At 41.3% G+C, this 21,271-nt stretch overlaps 1 protein-coding gene across 2 annotated transcripts in view; it reads left to right on the forward strand.

Moving 5' to 3' along the window:
- camkvl (CaM kinase-like vesicle-associated, like) overlaps positions 1-20,468 on the forward strand; it is a 34,679-nt gene extending 14,211 nt beyond the window's left edge. For both annotated transcript variants that reach the window (XM_040151989.1, XM_040151990.1), the window contains exons 2-11: positions 10,594-10,700; positions 12,002-12,133; positions 12,352-12,426; positions 13,365-13,503; positions 14,800-14,920; positions 15,577-15,652; positions 15,829-15,965; positions 16,236-16,314; positions 16,414-16,501; positions 18,058-20,468. In XM_040151989.1, the coding sequence (XP_040007923.1) occupies positions 10,606-10,700; positions 12,002-12,133; positions 12,352-12,426; positions 13,365-13,503; positions 14,800-14,920; positions 15,577-15,652; positions 15,829-15,965; positions 16,236-16,314; positions 16,414-16,501; positions 18,058-19,551 (2,436 nt within the window). In that variant the 5' untranslated portion in view covers positions 10,594-10,605 and the 3' untranslated portion in view covers positions 19,552-20,468. The remainder of the gene's footprint in view (positions 1-10,593; positions 10,701-12,001; positions 12,134-12,351; positions 12,427-13,364; positions 13,504-14,799; positions 14,921-15,576; positions 15,653-15,828; positions 15,966-16,235; positions 16,315-16,413; positions 16,502-18,057) is intronic.
- The last annotated feature ends 803 nt before the right edge of the window (positions 20,469-21,271 follow it).

The following is a 21,271-nucleotide window of genomic DNA, read 5'->3' on the forward strand; positions in this document are numbered from 1 at the left end:
AATATTTGAAGAGAATGATCAGACATGTTAAAATTCAACAGAAGTGCCATAGGCTTAGGTTTTATTTTGAATGAAATTTGATGACTTTTGTTGTATATTCAGTTTTCAAGGGCATACAAATTATATATCAGATAATGAAGTAATAGTGACTTAATAATGAATCAACAATTACAATGAGAATAATTTAAAGCAGAAAATACTTCCATTTACTGACTTTACCTGGGGGGACACAAGTCAGGTAAGTAACTGTGACATCATGTGTGAAGTAATGATTAAGTAATGATGAACACTACATGTCTCTTTTGCAGTTTTCAGTTTATTGCATAGGCCTATGGAACTTCTGTGTAACTTCTGATCATTCTCTAATTTTTCAGCTGATACTTGCTAGATGATTTTGGTATTAGTGCATCGGACAGAAATCTCGGTGGTACGGTGTACAGTGTACAAATATATTTAAAGCCCTGTAAATTTTAAATATAATTGCAGGTAGGCCATATTCACGTGTAACTGAATAGTGATATAAATAAAAGTTTTTAAAGTAATAATTGAAATTACAGATCCATTTTCCTCCTGTGTTGAACATCATTGCACCATCAGAAAACAGGGACCACAATTTGTTGTTCTCTATTGCGGGCTCTTTTCAATTTAGGAGTGGTACGTGTGTGTTTGTGTGTGTGCATAAGTGCACATATGCATTCATTATGTGTAAGAGAGATTGGGGTTGGCAGGGGGGAGTGAAGGAACAGAGAAAGAGTGGGGAGATGGTGGAGTTTTCTCTGCTGTTGATTAGCTGAACATCCCGGCTGGGGAGAAACAGGGCTAAAGGGTTGTATGACAGAGTGTCAGAAACTGTGACAGCGAATATCTGTGTTAGACTGTGTGTGCATCTGAAAGTGTCTCTCCCAGTTTCACTATGTCTCTTACTTTGTTTACATGTGCATATGTGTGCGTGTCTGTGCATGCAAACTGAGGTGTGGATTGAGCCTCTCAATATAAGTCTGGGTTTTTGGCACTCTGTGTGGTGTGTCTAAAGACCATGTTTGGCCACAAAAGGAATTAATTGAGGCAGTCGTGATCAATGGATTTACACACGCACGCATTTACATGAGCATGGACACACACACATGTATGCTGGGGAAGAAGGTTTTGCACTTTAATTTATTCCCAAGAGAGGGCAAATCTAACAATGAGGCCAGTGGCTAAACACTTGTAGGTGTGCATTTATATTTGAGTGTCAGTGTGTGTGTGTGTGTGTAGGTGGATCGTGGGTAGGTGCATTAGTGGGTCTGTACGTGTTCGACAGAGTGAACAGAGTTCTGTTTGTGTGTGTGTGTGTGTGTGTGTGTGTGTGTGTGTGTGTGTGTGTGTGTGTGTGTGTGTGTGTGTGAGAGAGAGAGAGAGAGAGAAAGTGCTCTCTCCACATGAGTATATCTCGATTATCCAAAATGGGATAAGTGTAACCAAATGTGCCCCCTCAACACACACACACACACACACACACACACACACACACACACACACACACACACACACACACACAGAAATAGAGTTGGTTGGTAAAAGTAGCATCCGCTCATGGCACTGAAGGGAGCTGCATTTTAAGTCATTGATACATTGTGTGTTTCCCTGGTATGTGTGACTATGTTTGTCCACACGCACTCGACGCTTCAACCCTTTGCTGCATATTTCTCTGGAGGACACCACTTGACAGAGAATGTTGTTCCTCTCCACTGACCCTCCCAGTCACAAACACACATGTATAATACGCACTCACACACACACTGAAAGGTAGGCACAGCCATCAACCTTCCACATTTCTTCCTGTGAGTATTGCAACATCCTCTGAATGTTTTATAGTGATCTCAAACTTCTGAAACAGTAGCGACATTTCCTCCTTCTGCCCACCCTTTTGTCTAATCTCTCATGACTGCCGAAAGCGTTTATGTTGCATTCTGTGAGGTGTGCGTGTGTCTGAGCTGACAGGAGTCGTTTAATTCGGTGGTTTTATGTTTGACACGTGAGCCATGTACAAAATTGCCCGTGTCTGCCTGGCATGGCAATTTTTTCTGCATCACAAACTTTTTTGTCTATATTGCCAAATCTGCATGCTTGAGTGAAGCGCAAAATATAGTTGTTTTTTACTTGTGAATACTGTATAAATGCAATATTTATTCACAATAAAGAGATATGAGGTTGAGCAGCATTGCTTCCCTTGTGCTTAATTGCGCTACTCAGAAAAATAGAGGATGAAGAGGATGCATTGTGGTATGGTTATAACAACATAGCAGCAGAGTTTGGATTACTTTCTGCCTTTAAATGTGCTGCAATTGTATATATCAACCATAAACACACAAAACATTAAATGCATGAAGTGTACACATGGTTGAGGCCATTTCCATACGTCATCCTGTAGAGACAAATTTAAAAATTCTGTTTACATCTCTATAGTTTCATCATACACTCCGAACTACCACAATAATAGAGGGGTTTGTAAATGTCATACTTTTGTCCTCCTTAACACAATATAACTCAGGGACACGTTTGTTTCTCTCTGTTTTCAATTGACTGCACAAGTGTGTGTGTGATTTGTGACTTATGATCGAAAATACCACCTGTTTTTCAGGGTTAATGGTAATTCCTGGGTTGTTACACTGAGATTTTCCATCTATTAGTTTTTTTTTTATTGGTAATGTTGTCTTAAACCAAAAACAGTAAATGATATATTGATTGACTAAAAAGAGATAACGGGGACAACTGGAAGCAACAGTGAGGTGGGTCTTAACATTTCTTATAAGCAGCTGTACTGTGGACATGTTAATGTGATGTTGGAAGGCTGACAATTCCTGTACACATCAGCATTTTCAAAAAGCTCTTTTTCTCCATCCTCATTATAGCACAAGGCTGGCAATTTCAAATCAACCAAAACCCACATGGGAGAGTATTTTTGAAAATCCCAATTTCCAGTAATAGAAAATGTCAGCTTAGTGGGGATAGAAAGCCAAAATCAAGAGAAACTTTGGTGTTTTCTCTTTAATCCACACTATTGTCAACATGGTCAAAAAGACAAATAAAGAACTGGCAAGTGCAGGAGACAGTACAGGGCAATGCCGCTTCAGTCAGAGGTAGGGGGGGGCGGCGGGGGGGTCGATGAAAACAGATTGATGTTACTGCAAAGGATAGAAAGTCAAACAAGACAGACAAGTCAGTAAAACATTAAAACAGCACACATGAGTTGGCTCATGCTTTTGTTCATTAACAGTAGTTCTCTTCTCTATGAGAAACAAATGCTCACACAGATTCAGGTTTGGTCAAAACGTTATTTCCATGCACATGCACGATCACAAAAAGCATTTACTATCCATCATTCAGTCTGTGTATTGTATACATGCCGGGTGTGTGCGTGTGTCTATGTGTGTGTGTGTGTGCGCGTGTGTGTGTGTGTGTGTGTGTGTGTGTGTGTGCCTGCAGGTCTTGCCTCAGGCTATTCTGGTATCAGAAAGAGCAAGCCTGTCAGCCAGATATTGCATCATTCTACAAAAGCTACAGACACGTATGTGCATACACACACACACACCCACAAACACACACATACACACACACCCACACACACACACTCTTGTCAAAAAAAGGTACTCATCGCCTTTCTCCCCGAGGAAGCACTTACTGTGCAAGATCTGCACAAATCCACTCTTCTAATGAGGGGACAGGAAACAGAGGGAAGACAGTGGTGTAAGGTTTGGAAAAAGATGAATCCTGTCATTCAGAAGGCAATAGTGCATATTCATGTGCCGTATGAATGTGTGTTTGCGTGTGTGTGTGTGTGTGTGTGTATGTGTGCGCGCGAGCATGAATGTGTGTGTGGGTTTTTGTAACTACTTGAATTTAGTGGATTTTTATATGCGTCTTCAATTGGAACTGTGTTCCTCTCTCCGGGCAGATGTGATGAATTTTCATTAGAGCGTTTCCTTATTAAGCCTGTTTCGGGCCTTGTGTATACCTTGAAGTCACACACAGACACACATACGCACTGTGACGCACAAACACTCTGGCTGTCACTCTCTCTTGCACACAAACACAACACACAGATACACAGGCCTTGGATGAGAGCCGCTTTGTGAGCAATAAGGGAATTAGTGTTTATAACAAGCTTGAAGAAGACCCCATACTGGGAACTCAAGAAGCAAATGTAATGGGTATCGATGCAGTCCACATATAATGGCCACTACATTATATGGTATCCACACATGTGTAACTCTTAATAGTGTAAGTTTTCTGTGTGTGTGTGTGTGTGTGCGTATTTGGAATGATAATCCATTCACCCTCTTTCTCACTTTTGTACCCTGTAGTACACTTGATTTTAACAAGCGCAGTAATGCTGATAATTGGCCCTTCACGTCCTTCTCCTCTTCATCTCCCTCAGTTCTTCTCTCCTGTGTACTCTGTCATGTCCTCACAGCTCTTTTATTTGTCCCACTTTCACGTCACAGCTTCCTGATAAGGCCTGGGACCAACCTCAGGCTGCTGTGTGCTCTGCTCAATATCGAACACACACTCATCAACTCAGGCAATGAGCTCAGTAGGAATAAGTGGACTAATTTCTACATAATGCCATTATATTCTTACTGGAAATAGGTTTTGCAGGCCAAAATGATATTAATGACAATACAAAAATGCTTCCAGCTGTGTCTAGAATATTCATTGTGTTATTATTTTCTAATTACACCCAGTGCATTTCTTACACGAGAGTTGTGAATCTATTTAAACTTTCTCTGAAGAATTTTAAAAGCTAAGCACCTCAGATTCTATGATAAAAGTCAATTTGACTGTTTTTTTCTGTGTTAAGTCAAGTCTTGATTGATCAATAGGGAATAGGCAGCAACTGTCATGTCTTGTTATACACAGGTGAAGAGACACACAGATCGATTTGCACACAAGAAACACACAAATGATTATCAAGGAGAGAGCAACTATGGGGTAATGATTGCTAATCTTATTAAAGATGGGAAACCTGATGGTAATGGTGGGCTTAATTACCCCTGTGAGGGCCTTTTGGGAAAAAGAAAATTTCCTTCCATTATAGCGTAGGTGTGTGTACATGTGTGTCTCTTAAATGTATTTATTTACTTGCTGCACTACAACCTCACTGACACAGTGAGGTTCTAGTGCGGCAGAATTAGTGGTTGTAAAGTGCATGAATTGCAGACATGTCCACACTCTTCGCTTCTGTTATTCCTATTAGTGTAACAGTTAGAACATCAGGGGTTTGTAACATCACCCATAACCCCTGATGATTTTCTCCCCTACCGCGGTGAGGGATTGCCACGATTAAGCCTCAAGTCCCTCGTTTTAGCGGACTTGAGTTCCGCTAAAACGGGGGTGGGCAAAACGATGAAATGAAAGCCACTCAGAGGCAGGGAAAGTTGCAGGAGCGGGAACGAAGACAAAAGGAGATAAGGCAAGAGATGCGGGGGAAAGACCAAGGGGGCTGAAATGATCCCACTGTCTGGTTGAAGGGATAGATATGTTATTATTGTAGAGTCACACACCTGTGTCCACGCTAACATGATATAGGTGGAGTGACATGTCAAACACTAATGAGGAACGGATATGTTCAGTTTACTTCACTGTCACACAAGGGAAGTCGTATAGTGAAGTGCACTGTATGTTGTAGAGTGTGTCTGCTTGCGTATGGATGTACTGTGCGTGCATGCTGTGTGTGTGTGTGTGTGTGTGTGTATGTGTGAGTGCCTATGTGTGTAACTCGGGTGGTTAGTGCTCACATGGAGTCTGACATGCGAGGCCTGTCATCTCTTGTTCACACGGGCATAAGTAACCCAAGGTCAGCCACAGACCTTCTGCTGCTCTCATTCTTCTCCTGAGGCAAACCTTGACATGCTGATTGATATGTTTTATAAACACACACTCACGCACATCTTGCTGTGGCTTATCTTATCATACCGTAGATCTAGTGTCACCTCTTAACAAAGCCGATGCCGCATCGCTTAATCATATTGTGCAGATATCAGGATTTGTATCGTGGTGATGCTGATAACGGCCATGTTGTTGATTTACAACCATCGCTGTGCTGTATGTGTTTGACAGTGACAAGGACACAGTGCCACACCTAACCGCTTGACTGACAACAGAAAGAATCTGCAAAAGCAGCTTCACACAGCAGCTGGTGAAATATTTACATAACATACGTTTACAATTATTCTTTTCTGTAAATGAGGCACATCAAAAGGCAAAGCCAGTCTCGGCAGATTGTCACACAGAACATAGCCCTACTGTAATGGATTTCTTTTCTTTAGTATGTCATTCTGTTTGCATTTAATGATGAGCCGCAAAATGCACTATAAGCCTTCACAGATGAGGAAGGAAGGTTTTCTGTCCTTATTTCCTGAGCTGGACTGAGCATGGGCTTAATAGGATAGGCTAGCCAAAGAGATGAGTGCCAGTAAATATCACATTTTCTTAGAATAACCTTGACGCCGAGAACCTCTGAAACACTTGCTGATAAAAGGATACTCTGTTCCATGTGATTCATTTCTGAGCTTTGCTGCAGCCTGAACACAACACTTGTGAACAAGCACACAGACACACTCAGACACAGAGACATGCACAAGCTATTTGATTTAAGGTGCTGAGGATAAAGTGTGATGTCTCGGATAGCTCGGTGTGCCTTCACACCTGAATCTGTGTGTGCCTGTTTGTGCTAATGGCTGTGTATTTCAAAGGCATAAGCAAAATGTACAATAAGCTGTCGATAATTCTTAATTTTATATTGCATGACAGTATTACTACATCCTTATTCGTAAGGATGTGCATAGAGTTTTATCCAAATTATTTAAGGTTAAACAAATGAATCAAGATCCATATAACAGAGTGAGTTACCAGCTGTCTGTGACTATTTCGGACACTCAATTCCAACATAAGCAGATTTCGATTTTTCTGTTACTTAATGTGTCCTAGCACGATCGGATGATGGCCACAATAAAGGGAAAAGTGTAATCACAGACTGCAATCACAAAACAGGTACCTGCAGAACGGAGTCGTTTTGTAAAGATTGAAATTAAACATCCCTCACCCCCTTTTAGCTCAACGGAATGACAGTGTGCAAACAGCTCATTTTACATCTCTTTGCCGTACTTTAGCCACCCAACCCCCTCACATATAGTACATCCCCGAATTGATCCCAGATTTAAACTGAGTGACGCAAACATGACCTCTGTTCGATCTCTGTTTTGAACCTGAAATCCATAATGTTTACTTTTTCAAATATAGCAATAATGTCTCCGCCTGTGTCACAGGGTATGGTGATAACCCTTAAATGCGATGATGCATCTCTTTTGGTTCATCCTGAAATGACAAAATTTGACTAAACACTAAAAATGGCACATTTAGTGTTTAGAGATACTCTGTATACCGCTTAGGAAAATTGCTGAGAAATTAAGAGAGAGCACCCAGATTCATCGATTCAATGCAGCACCTGCTGCTGTGAGATCAGCGGTGGTGTCACTGAGGATGGCTGAAATGTTGTATTGTACTTCAGCGCTTCATTTTTATCTCTGATACTGTGCAACCTGCACCAATCTGGCAAGTAGGTGTGTGCTGTGAATTTGTTTTGTAGAGAGGTTGTTCTGTCAGCGTGCCTTCTGACTTTTGGGACAGCCCTTCATACCCTCATACACATGAGTCACTCACATGAGACAAACACTTTATCGCACATTGCCTGTTAACACGTACACACATGCACCCACACAGAGACGTGCGCATGCACACACACGAACACGTTCACCTGTGCAAACATTCACACACACATAGTTTGAAGCTGTGAGGTTGAGAGGTACTCTCAATCTGCCTCTACCGATCTGTGTTTTACACTTTGTTCTGTTTCCATGTACACTATTTTCTCTATCCGCCTTTTCACTTAGTCACAGTGTACCTTTCTCCTTGCCTTTCTGTTCCCATCGTTTTTCACCTCTTTCCTCATTTTCCATCTTTTCCACTCCTCCCATCTCATCTCCCTTCTTCTCATGTCCTCCCATATCTCCTCCCACTCTCCATCAATTTGAAGGTTCGTACTGACTCAGTATTCTGCAGTTAGGGTGTTTTGCGGCATCTGAGTTTTTAGCCTGAGAAACAGTCACTGGTGACAAAAAGTGAGAAAAAAGGACAAACAGACAGACCATAAACTGATTTGCACCACAAAACTACCTCTCTTCACACCTAGAACCGTAACAGTAAGCCACTTTTTTTAAGAAGCCAAGCACCTTTCAAATCTTCAGGGATTTGATATTTGATGACAAAAAGAGAAGTGAATCACTTTAACTTTCAGGTAAAGGTTAAACCTATAATGACTGTAGAGGAACAGGAGGAAAAGTTTGGAAAAAGGCTGATGCCACTGTAAAGATAAAGATTTTGCAATAGTGCCCAGTAGCTTCAGCAAATCCCCAAAATTGTTCCCGGGTCACAGCTGATGCTTTGAAAATCACCTGCAGATTGTGTGGAGGTTTGACACATCAGCAGCGGAGATTTGGGAATTAATGGTTTTAGAGCAGGCAAAGACCAAAAACTGTGCTCAAAAGTTAGTATCTCAAAAAGTTATTGGCAAACGTATCTGTTGACCTTTATTATGATATTTGGTGCTTGGCAGTTGTAACTGTTTTTCAGTGGGGACATTTTGTTCCCACAGGGATGGATGTGCTCCAGTCGCATCAAGCCAGCATCACCTTCACTGTCCTGGACCTTGTCATGGGAATGTTGTTGTGCTTACATAATCTTCTGGCAAAACTAGGCCTTTTCAATCCAGCACTAAATTCCCCTCTGTCTCAGTGGGGCATTACACTCAAACAAGGACACACATATGGACACACATGTACACACACAAACACGCACCCTTCTGCTCAACATCATATCTGCACATGTGACATATCCGCATCAACCTTTGCACTTGCTCAGACAAACATACTCATATATGCACGCACATGCACACAAAGTGTATCCCAGCGCTTTGGATTAGGGGTACAGATTAGAGATTAGGGACAGTACTGGGATTACACAGTACTCTACAGCCCTGCCTCCACCATAGATCAGAAGCACCTCTGGCCCTATCATCTACAGTGGTGATTCTATATACACAAACACACTCACACACACTGATAGAGAGAGAGAGAGAGAGTGTGGATTTCTACATCACAGATTTTCATTCCTTAATCCTAAATTAGCACCAGCAAAATGTCATTACCTCTGAGGATTTCTATTATTTTTCTGTTCTTAGTCCTCCCATCATACTTTTAGTTTTTCTGAGTTTCTTTCTTTCTCTGTCTCTCTCCTTCACTTAGACACACAATGCAACCCCGAAGTCATCTTTACACCTTTACTAGCTGCCTCTAGAATCACTACACATTCATCAAAGCTCCCCATCAAATGCCCCATTCCCTTCTATCACATATTCCCTGACTTGGTCACTTTCATGGACTTGTCTTGATGTTGTCCTGAGCCCGCCAGGGACAGCAGATAAACTGTAAGTAGAAATCTCCACTAAGGTAAAGAGAAATAATAGAAATGAATTATCCCACAGGAATGGGTTAAATTGGGTATTTAGGAGGAGGAGAAGGACCTTGAGGATGGATGGCTGAAGCTTCCAGGGAATCTGTCTCCTACAGCAGATGGAGTGTTTAAAGGATGTGGGTGAGGATTGCCTGAGGACTGTTGTGAGATGGTATATCGATTGCTGATTCACTATCTGGATCCTTGATTTTCTACCTGGGCGTTTAGAACCTTGTGTGGGGGTCAAAAGATATTTTAGGGTGGACATGATGAGAAGAATCAGATGGTGAAAAAAAAAAAAAAAAAATATATATATATATATATATATATATATAAATATATATATATATAGTACATAATCATTGGAATGGGTGTTTTCAGGCTGGAGCCATCCTGACAGTAAAAGTTATTATGAGGTGAGAAGAGAAATTACAAGTCATTCTGAGTGATGTTCACAGCAAGTTTACAAGGTCATGAACTACTGATCTAGATCAGAAGCCAAATCCAAACTAACACACACACACATTCAGGCTACAAACAAAAAACTCATTTTCCTGTCATTAAAGCCCAGTATTGTCAGTGATTACTGAAGAAGCCAGCTGCTTTAGGGACATAGGGACACTGCCCTTTATAAATAAAGTTTAACTTGAACTTGACAGACGTTGCACAGAATCTGCAGACTTTAGCAGAGTAAAGAGAAGCTTAGTGGGTATCTTAGTATCTGTTGACAAGGCTGGCACGGAATCAGGCAGCCAGAAGTGTCAGTACCCAGAAATTGACTTGGATGTGAATATGGTTTTTCAATGCACTGTATATTTTAAAGGCTAATAGTAACAGCATTCTCTTGGTGTCTTTGACTTCAGCTACTTGAAGCTTTCATAATGTTTCATCAGTACTTCTTTTCCTCTTTAACGTGCCTGTCCATGCCTCTCTTTGTCTGTTACCTAAAGGTGTCATCAAAATAATTTATGCTTTACTTTCCCCCTTTGTAGTGCAATGAATGTATGCATAAAAAAAAATGTATTTCTCTTTTTTTGTAAGGTGAATGACGTCATGCCATTTGGGTGCCTTGCCCTGCGAGATGGGCGGACTTACAATAGCATATCTGATGTCACAGACAAATATGAGATTGGACAGGTGCTCCGAGCGTAAGTACCATAAAGCTTTATGCATGTATTTCTGTTGCCTTTTTTCTCCTCTTACGCATGTAGAATTCATGGGCGCATTCCAGTATTCCCAAATGGTTTTTATTCTCTTCATGAATTATTTCAAATTGAATGGGATCCATCTTCACTGCAGATTTGGTTTGGTCTCACTGAAAGAAAGACAGAAGGTAATAGCATTAGAGTACTGTGTTACAGACTTAAGAGACACATTTTTTTAATTTTAGTCAACCCAACACACTGTTGGAGGTCTATAATTTATTTTTGTTTAAATATTCTGTGCAATACCTAAAAATAATACCTTGGACATATTTTCAAAGAGCTGTGAAAATTACTCTGCTGCTTGACTAGCCAAATACTGATTGTTATTTTTCCTGAACACCTCTCCTTGACACACTGAAGGCAGCACACACACACACACACACACACACACACACACACACACACACACACACACACACACACACACACACACACACACACACACACACACACACACACACTATCACACATACCAATCAGTGCAAGAAGCCATATGGCAACATCAGCATCTGGCCGCAGAGATTTCTGCTCATCTTTTATATAACACACACACACACACACAAACACAGAATTAACTGCACACATTTGCTTATATGTGTTCTTATTAATTTTATGAAAACAAGGAAGGCAAAGGTTGTAAGGCTGTAAAGATAAAATGTGTGTTTATTGCTTCATGTTTGTTTTTCCATTCTGGATGTGCTTTAACATGAAATCAAACAAATGTACAATTTACTATTACTATTAAGTGATTATGAATGAATGTTAAGTATTAAAATCAAAGAAGAAAAAGGATGCCAATGGGCATTGGGTATTACTGGGAATGAAAGGTTTAATGTGAACTTTGTGAACATTGTACTTTAATTTTGCATCACACAGCACCTCGAAATCCATTTGGGTGAAGTAATATATGCCCCTAAGGCTCAGAACCAGGAAATGCCCAGCTGATGGAGCAATAAACCCATTTCAGATTTGTTATTTACAACCCTTTTATTTTACCTCTCAGCCCAGTTAAATTCTTTCACTGTATTTCACCACACAGCCAGTGTTCTTTGTCTCCCAAATTTGAAAATTATGCTGTGTTTCTCTTGGGCCATATTTTCAAATGTGATCAACAACTGCTGAAGACATTTTTATGTGCTTTCACTCTAACATGTAGCCACGTCTTTCCTCTTCCTTCTAACATTACCTTTCCTGCCTTCCTCAGCCTGTCTGTCTTTCTGTCTATTTTTTTTCGTCTTGCGTAGGAAGGAGTTCTGCGAGCTGTGCATGGCTAAGGACAGACAGACAGACAAGGTGTTTGTCTGCAAGAAATTCCTCAAGAAGGACGGCAGGAAAGTCCGCAAGGCTGCCAAGAACGAAATCATGATCCTGAAATTGTACGCAGTCAGTCTGTGGACAGATGGATGAATGACTGAGCGATGGAGAAAGGCAGAGAGAGGGAGAACGAGAGAATGTTTTGTTATTTGGTTTATGCCCACGCAATCTTGTTTGTAGACTATTCAAAAGCCAGTGAATGGTTAGCACCCTTCAACTGCGTGTGAGATGCTTCACTGTTGTAAGGTTAAAGTCTGTGACTCCTTTTTTGCTGTTCCAGGGTCAACCACCCAAACATCCTTCAGCTGATAGACACATTTGAGACCCGGAAAGAATATTTCATCATCCAGGAACTGTGAGCAATTCTTTTACTGTTTCACTATTTATCTTTCTTATGTAAGCATTCCTGTCAATGTGTACTTAAGTATCTGTGCGTGTCTTAATTGTGTATCTGCCTTAATGTACCTTAACACACACAAATCCATCAGCCCGAGGGTAGGGGTTGAGTCTATCCTATTATTACTGTGTGCTCTGTTGCTCCCCTCAGCAGCAGAGGAAGGTGTTAGATTTGATGAGATATTTTTCTCTTAGTAACACTTAACGTGACTCAATGCACCTGAAGCACTGGTTTCCCATAAGAGAGTCTACACAGAGAGCTTAGGATCAATACACCAGAGAGCACCCCATCCGCGTCACTTGTGACTATCACATTTTTAAACATTACCAACTGCATTTGAAAGTACCAACATTGACTGAAGCTGAGAGGACAAAATATTTCTCTTCTCATACTGAAATACACAGAGACAGACTGCAGTCATCTTTGTGCGCATCAGCCTGTTTATGTGTTGGTGTCTGTTCATAGCTCACACTTTTTGCCCAGGCAGTAGTCCTCCTGCTGAGGGCGATACGTGATGATCACACCCATCATTTATATACTCTCCAAAGTTAACCAAGTCTTTCAGAGTAATGACCAATGCTCTAATTTTTAATTGCTCAGCAGTGATAGCTTTAGGCCAGTAGAAGCAGAAGCTTTACTAATGGAGAAAAAAACAAGAGCACAGGGCTTTTGATAACTGTGTTACTGAGAGCTGGAAGTGAATTATTGTGTTGCAACATGTGGTGAACAGTCGCACTGACTTGTATTCATTTTTATTAGTATATTTGGCAATATGTGCACTGATGTTTTCGTGTGTGTGTGTGTGTGTGTGTGTGTGTGTGTGTGTGTGTGTGTGTGTGTGTGTGTGTGTGTGTGTGTGTGTGTCTGTCTGTCTGTGTTTGTGTGACTGCATGCAGTGCCACAGGAGGAGATGTTTTCGACTGGATTTTGGACCAAGGAAATTACACAGAGAGAGATGCTTCCAATGTCATCAGACAAGTACTCGAGGCTGTGGCATACTTACACTCTCTCAACATAGTTCACAGGAACCTGAAGGTATACACTCACGCTCTTTCTCCCTCTCCCTACATTATGGCATGTGTGGCTATTCGTGTGTGAGTGGTGAGTGCCATTACAATAAAAAGATATAAGAGGACTGCTGATTTATATTACCTCCAAAAGTACCGGAAGAAATGTAACAAAAAGATTTATAGAGTGAGCGTCCCTGTTCACCACCACACCCATGAAAGCAATTTTCAGCATTTAGTCAACACAATCTCTACAGAGACACATAAAAGCATTGCACTGCCATCTAAGTTAATGACTCAACATTTGATAACATTTTTAGCAAGGGAGTAAACACTGTCTTTATGGCTTAATGCAATCTCTAGTGATACACACACACACACACACACACACACACACACACACACACACACACACACACACACACACACACACACACACACAGATTCATATCTTTAGCCCTCATTATCAACCTATTAGGAAGGAATTGTAGCATCTCTTGGGCTTCACACTCCCCCTGCTGGTAGAAGCCAGAAGTATCCTTCCATCTATATGGCCTGGACTTGCACTAAACCTATCAAACTGTATGAAAATTACTTATTCGGCCGAATCATAGAGAGAGGCCAAGATCCTTCCTTTCATCACACATTACGGTGTTGTAGTGATGATTCTGGTGACCCATTTTTTAAATATGTTATCTGATTGTCTTACTTAAAGTTTGTACTTAAGAAAATTGTTATCATTTTTGTTTTAAACAGCCCTGACTTATAAAACCAAGACTGTGAATCAATTTGACCTCACTCTTCTATCAACTACACCATCAAAACACAAATCAAGAAGAGCAACTTCAACTTTGAATTTTAACTTTAATGTCCCCAGGGGGAAATTTGTGTTGCAGCTAGGTGAAACATAGAACACACAGAGATTTGAACATAAAATATGATAAAACGATGGTTTGGTTTGATGGTTTTAACAGCATAACTATCATCTCCCTCCATTCTTATATGGTAAACTGATCATTAGCTGACTCACCCTGAGCATGTAACAGTTTGGTGGCATGAGAGACCAAAGAATTTCTCACCTTGGTAGACCTTGAAACATGTAATAGTAGACAAGGGAATGAGTGACTCTACCACTCTGACAGTTGTAGAAGAGTGTCATGAGTTATTCTATTGGTGCTGATCTGATGATCTACTAAAATACCCACTATCTAAAATTTGCGACACTGAACGTGTTCAGTGACCTCTACCTTAACAACTTTGAATAGTAGGACTTCTGTCTGTGTGTATTTGTATGAGAATCGATTTGTTTCCCTCGTTTGTTTAGCTGGAAAACCTGATGTACTACACAGAAAACAACCACAACAAAGTAGTTCTGCGAGATTTCTACCTGTCCAGGTTTGAGAACGGACCCATCACAGAGCCTTGTGGAACACCAGAGTACCTCGGTAGGATACTCTCTATTTACTGCTATTTGTGGTTCTGAGTTTTTTAAAAACCTTATTTCTCTGTTTCTTTGTCCTTCATCCTCTTGTACTGTACGTGTGTCCATTAACTTTATCTTCTGTTGTGAATATAGGCCTGGGGACATACTTTACCTTTTTGAGATCTGTACTTTCTTGTGCTTTTGAAAAACATAATCTGTCAGAAATAAACTCTTACAGTAAAAAAAACAAAAAAATAAAACATGAAACCAAGTGAAACACACACAGAATTGAAAGCATCCAACTCTCACCCTCCTCCTCCCGCTCCTTCTTTCTTTTCATCTCCTCTCATCTCCTGTGTACTGTCTCACTCCTCTCTCTCTCTCAAAGGTTTATGTGAGGGGAACTTGGAGTAGAGAGCTGTCTGGTTTTCTTGAAAGGTGAAAGGCCAGGACAGTTCTTCATAATGCTGAGCTGAGTAATTAGACAATAAATAAGGAAAGGGAACAGAAGCCCTGATGGGAAAGGAATGACAAAAAGAGAGTGGAAATGGGAGCTCTTGTCTGTGCAGGGTAAAATTATGAATGGCTCGATGGTTTATAAATTAAAACCCAAGCCCTTTGAATATCTCTTCTTCTTACACTCTCTCTATATCTGCTCTTCTCTTTGCTTCCTTTCAGCGCCTGAAGTGGTGGCTCGTCACCGATACGGTCGTCCTGTGGACTGCTGGGCTGTGGGTGTCATTATGTACATACTGTGAGTCTCCATCACTAATTACCAAAGCTATAATTTATCTCACTGGATGATACAAACTGAGTTGCATATACATTTTTCAGCCGAATAATTGCTTTTTCCTCGATTTATAAAGGACTTTTCCAGGAATTCTTTGCATTGTTTCAGAATTATTTCCCTTCTTCTATCTCTTTTTGCAGCTTATCAGGTAACCCTCCCTTTTATGATGAGACAGAGGAGGAGAACACAGACCTACATAATCGCATCATCTTCTGTCGCATTGTGGCTGGGGACTTTGAGTTTGATTCTCCATACTGGGATGACATTTCACCTGCAGGTACATGGCTCCACCAAAAGATGGTAATAAACAACCGATAGAATTTTGTACTAAATGCTGTCAGTAGCCCTAGTTTAAAGGAGAAATAAAAAAGAAATTTGATATCAAAATTACCATCATATATCTGACTCTTCACAAAAAATCGTTATGTTTTTTTGTTTGTTTGTTTTTTTTAAAAAGACTACCTCTTGATATTCTTTCTAAATTCTTATTACAAATGACACCCCTCAAGTTGAGCATTTTCCTATTTTGTCGCTCTATTTCTTTCAGCGAAGGAGCTTGTCTGTCGACTTATGGAGGTGGACCAGATGCTGAGAATCACAGCACAAGATGCACTTTGGCATGAATGGTAATTGTTTGCACAAGCTGTATTCACAAGAGCACAAACAATCTGGCACACAGCTACAGGGCTCGCACTCACTTGTATGCTCTCTGTCATCTGTGTCAGGATTGCGGGGAATGGTGCATCAGAGAAGAACCTAAAAGATGGTGTGTGTGCCCAGTTTGAGAAGAACTTTGCAAAGGCCAAGTGGCGGGTATGAATTCACTTTCACTATTTTTCTGTGGCAGTAAATGAAGTTGGTAATAATAAGGAGCAAGCAGCAGAGGAAAAGGAGGAGGAACCAAATGAAGGCTATGGCGAAAATGGCGCCAATGATTAAAGGGATCATTGTTTTATTTGTAATGATGATTGCAAATAATGTGCTTTTAGTTCAGCATACAGCTTGGCAGATGTATGTTTTAAATTTGCATGATATATGGTGATGGTCATAAGGGTGTCATGGGGACATGAATGCTGAAGACAAAGAAGGAAGAAATCAAGATGGTAGCGCTGAATTAACAGCATAAGTAACAGCTATAACCCTCTTCTCTCTTCCCCCATGTGGTTCCCAGGAGTTGAAGGTATTGTAGCCCATTGTGAGGGAGAGTGGAAGGACAGAGCATGGGCAGAAACTCACATTCACTCTGGCATGATTCAATAGCAAAACATCTTTCTCATGGCTGAACATCCTCTTGAATTAAAAGGAGGTATTTGTAGGTAAAATTGTAAATAATAATCAGCCAAACAGGAAACACTTCAAGTTAAACCTCAGTCCGCTTTGAGATGTATTAATCATGTTTGGGCCAGTGAAGCTCTTCTCATAAGCTCTGTTCCTGCCCACTGTCACTCTGCCTGTTCCAGAAGAGATCCATCCACTCTGCCCCACTCTTCTTCATTGGATTTGGCTCAGATGTTCAAAGTGGCCCGCTCTGCTCCTTTCTTACTCCTCATCTGCACTAGTCTATGAAACCAGATTGGTACAAACAAGATAATGATCAACAACAGGGTAGGGGGTTTGCTCATTACTTGTGTAGTTTTTATATTAGTGTAGATAAGGAGAGAGAGAAATGGAAAGGATATAAGGGATATGGCCACTGTGGACTGTCAAACTACAGTGATTTGAACTATAAGGCCCTCTGTCATTCCTCTTACGTGAATCCTGGCTCATTGTCCCATACTGGTACCTCAGTGCTACATTAGAGTCATACTTGAAGCTATACCGTGTGTCCAAATGGCTTTTCACTTCCAGAGAATCATTTCCTTGGTTTAGAAACAACTTCTAAGCTCACATGCAGTATTGTCCCTAACTCCTTCAGTGTTTGTGGATCAAAAGAAGTAAGATGAGTGTAAGAATGAAGTAGGAGATTTACACTTATCTGTTTATTTACCTTTTCCAGTCAACAAGCAGTAAAGGAGTTGCTTGGGGAGAGTGAGTCTCGAGATTGATTTAAACCAGGGTACAATATGTCATAGCCTCCTGGAAGTAATCAACTGGCACTAATCTTACTGCACTGTTCACTTCACATGAATCACATCTCAGCGCTCAGTATGATGATGCTAAATCATGGTGCCTTGACAGGCTATTTGTCAAATGCTTGTCTTCAAAGTTTATTTTTTTTATGCTTTACCATAACCAACAATAATATCAAGGGTTGTTTTTTTAAAGGGAAACAAGTTAGTTTGGGTATTTATGGAAAAAAGCAATATACTGTAAATCCAATTCTTTTTCCCCTGCTATCCTTTTCTCTTTTTTTTTTGCCTGTTTTGCAGAAAGCGATCCGTGTCACTACCTTCATGCAACGACTGAAGAATTCAGAGGCATTAAATGACAGTTCAGCCGAAGCTCAGGGCGGTGAAGAGGCAGGAGATGGTGAAGGCGGTGTGTCTCAGGGAACAAGTGATGAGGGAGACAAAGGGACAAGTGATGGAGGGGTGACGTCAAGTAGTGTGTCTTTAGAGGTTACTGTTGAAAATACGCCGGTAGGTATGGACCAGGATGAGGGGAGGAGTAAGGTAGGAGAAAAACAGGAGGAGATAAAGATGAGTATCGGCCCATCTGTAGGAACTTCCCCATCAGATATTCAGGAGCCTCTATACCAGTCAAAAGCAGCCCCCAAACTCACACAAGAAGAGCCTGATAAGGTTGGTGCAAAGAAGGCAGCAGGTGATGGAACCAGGAAAATGGCTGCCAATTTGGGTCAAAATAAAGTTGTTCCAGAACCCAAACCAACCCCTGTGATGACACCTGACCCTCCCAAGCTGTCAGACGGTTCTTCAAGCACTAATCTTGACAGAAACCACACATCCACCTCCCCTGATCCCAGCAGCAAACGTAAAATGGCTGCAACACTCCATGGCCCTCCACCCACAGTGTCTGCTAATGCAACAGCCTCACCAGAGAGGAGACCAGCCACACAGAAGCAGCAGAAGGATGAGCATGACGGAAACTGGTGTCAGACACAAGTACCTGAGGCAGTGGCAGAGAGGTCAGTGGCAGCATCAATCACTCCAGCAATAGGGCCTGGAGCTGGGGTGGATGTAGGAATAGGAGTTGGGTTAAGGGGTGATTCCAGCCCTGTGGGTAGAAGGGATAGGGATGCCAGGAGAACAGACAGATACAGTGCTGAGTTTAGCATAGCCAGGGCAGGTCCTGCAAAAGGACAGGGCTGTTATGCAGTTGGCAGCTCTGCTAGCTTGGGCCGGCATGCCACACCATACAACCCAGAAGCTGGGACTATAGGGATGGGGATGGCAGGGAGCTATGGGAGTCCATACAGCTCCCTGTATACGAGTGGAGGAGGGGTAGGGTTTTATGGGACTGGGCTACAGCATGGAGGAGGTGGGGTCAGCACTGCAAGCGATTGGCAAATGGACAGTGTGATAGAGCAGATAGAAAAGCAAATGGCTGCTGTGCTGGAGAAGATTGAGGGAGATATGCCCTCGCTGCTAGAGCAAATCAGTGACTGCCCCGGTGAACAACCGCGTGCCCAGAGCACACATGCCTCGCCCGCCACTTCGCGCACACGCTCCTCACAACACTCCTCAACTGCGGCCTCGGCCACTCCTCCGCCTCTTCCCACCTCTCCCAGGCCCACGCTGCCATCTCTCCCTCGCCTTACTATCCCTCCTCCCTCCTATCCCCCACCCTCTCCACCCACACAAGCCTCACCCCAGGCTGTGGGAGAGCAGGAAGACAGGATTGGACAGAGGGCTGCTGCTCGTTCCAGCCAGTCACCCAGAGCTGGGATGGGTAGGGGGCTATGAAGCAGGTGTGCATGATGCAATACCCAACACTTGGAGCACTGGATTTATAGTTTAAACTTAAGGGTTTAATGACTCTGTTTCACTCAGAAGTATCATCCCACCTGCTCCCCAGAAGAAAAGTAACCATAGAGTGTTGTTTGGTTTGGCTCTGTATTCATATTGAGATGATTAAGAGAAATCTCCCTATGGCATTAAAATAACTGGAGCCTAGGAGGAGTAGAGTACTGTATCTCTCTTTATGACAGTTGCAACGACCAAGATTGCAAAACTTTGTTTGTATCTCAAATCTAGATTGTGTGCATGAATGCTCACCACACAACCACCTCATATTGGAATCCAAGCACAAAATTACAAATCTACACAACTAAACACAGTGTGGTAAAATTCTCAGCTACAGTCAGCTAACAGTGAGAGTTAACAGCTGAGGAAGTGTTTTGATTTGCATTATCCCCCGCAAACTGTAAATACATACAAAAAACTGGGTTCCTAGTCCTTGTTCTACTCACATTTTGTGAACTTCCTCATCATCCTCATTCCCAAACTGACATTTACTTTTTTTTCAAATTAGCTCATCCCATTTCATTATTATTTCATTATTTTCATTCCTTTTTATCCATGTAGCTATTCCTTCTATAGTGAGGCTGCAAAATCATTAGCTTGCAGTCACACAGCTGTACAGAAGTATGTGAAGCTGTACTGATCAAGCCTTTCCATTGGCTGATTGAGATTTGTTTTATTATATAGTGTACTTAAACTTGAACTGTCACTCAAAGTCTAGAGAATTCACACCCGCTCCACACCTGTTGGAGAGCTGGGGAAAATGTTTAGATGCAAGATATTGTATAAAGGCTTTGAAATAACACACACACATACACACACACAAACACACACACACACACACGCACACACACGCACGCCCACACACGCACGCCCAAACACACACACACACACACACACACACACACACACACACACACACACACACACAAATACACACACACAAATACACACATTTCCTCTTCTTTTTCCACAGTCCTCCAATAATCTTGCCCAGAAAGTTTGTTTTGTCAACACATTCATTTGGTACTTTTAATTGGACAGTGCTGTCTATATTTGCTCCTTTTTATTGTGTAAAAAAAAAAGTCTTTCTGAATTTGAATTCTGCTTTTGGTTCTGTGTAATACCAGGTTCTGTGCTTTTCTCCTCAATAAGTCTAGACATCCACTTTTCTGTCCATATGTAAACTGTGCTCTGTTTGCAAGTCTTTCAATAAAAGTAAAAAATTAAGCTAGATCTTGAGTTGTTTAATTGGTTAAGAGTTTCTAAAATTGAGATAATACTTTAAAAACTGCAGATGGGTTTACATCTATGTTTTTTCAGTGCTAGTCCTGAAAGAACCGTTATACAATCATTTCACGCAGAGGTATTTTAATAAATTCAAATTCAATAGCTTATGTTATATTCTGATTCCACGCCATGCCTACAAGTCCCATCTGGCCCTGCGTGAACTTCGGATCAGTCTATACTTGTGAAGGCACGGGGGTGAAAAAAATATTCGTGGTTGAAAACTTTTAAGATACGATTAAATCGTGTAATAGCGTGTTATTAAATATATGTTGCCCTCTGTGTGGTGTGTTTAAATATTATAAGTGAATAAAAGAATGTAGTTATGAATAATCAATCACATTCACTTTTAGGTGAACCCTCTGAACCGGAATGA

The sequence above is a fragment of the Xiphias gladius genome, chromosome 18 (assembly GCF_016859285.1).
Source record: "Xiphias gladius isolate SHS-SW01 ecotype Sanya breed wild chromosome 18, ASM1685928v1, whole genome shotgun sequence".
NCBI lineage: Eukaryota > Metazoa > Chordata > Actinopteri > Istiophoriformes > Xiphiidae > Xiphias > Xiphias gladius.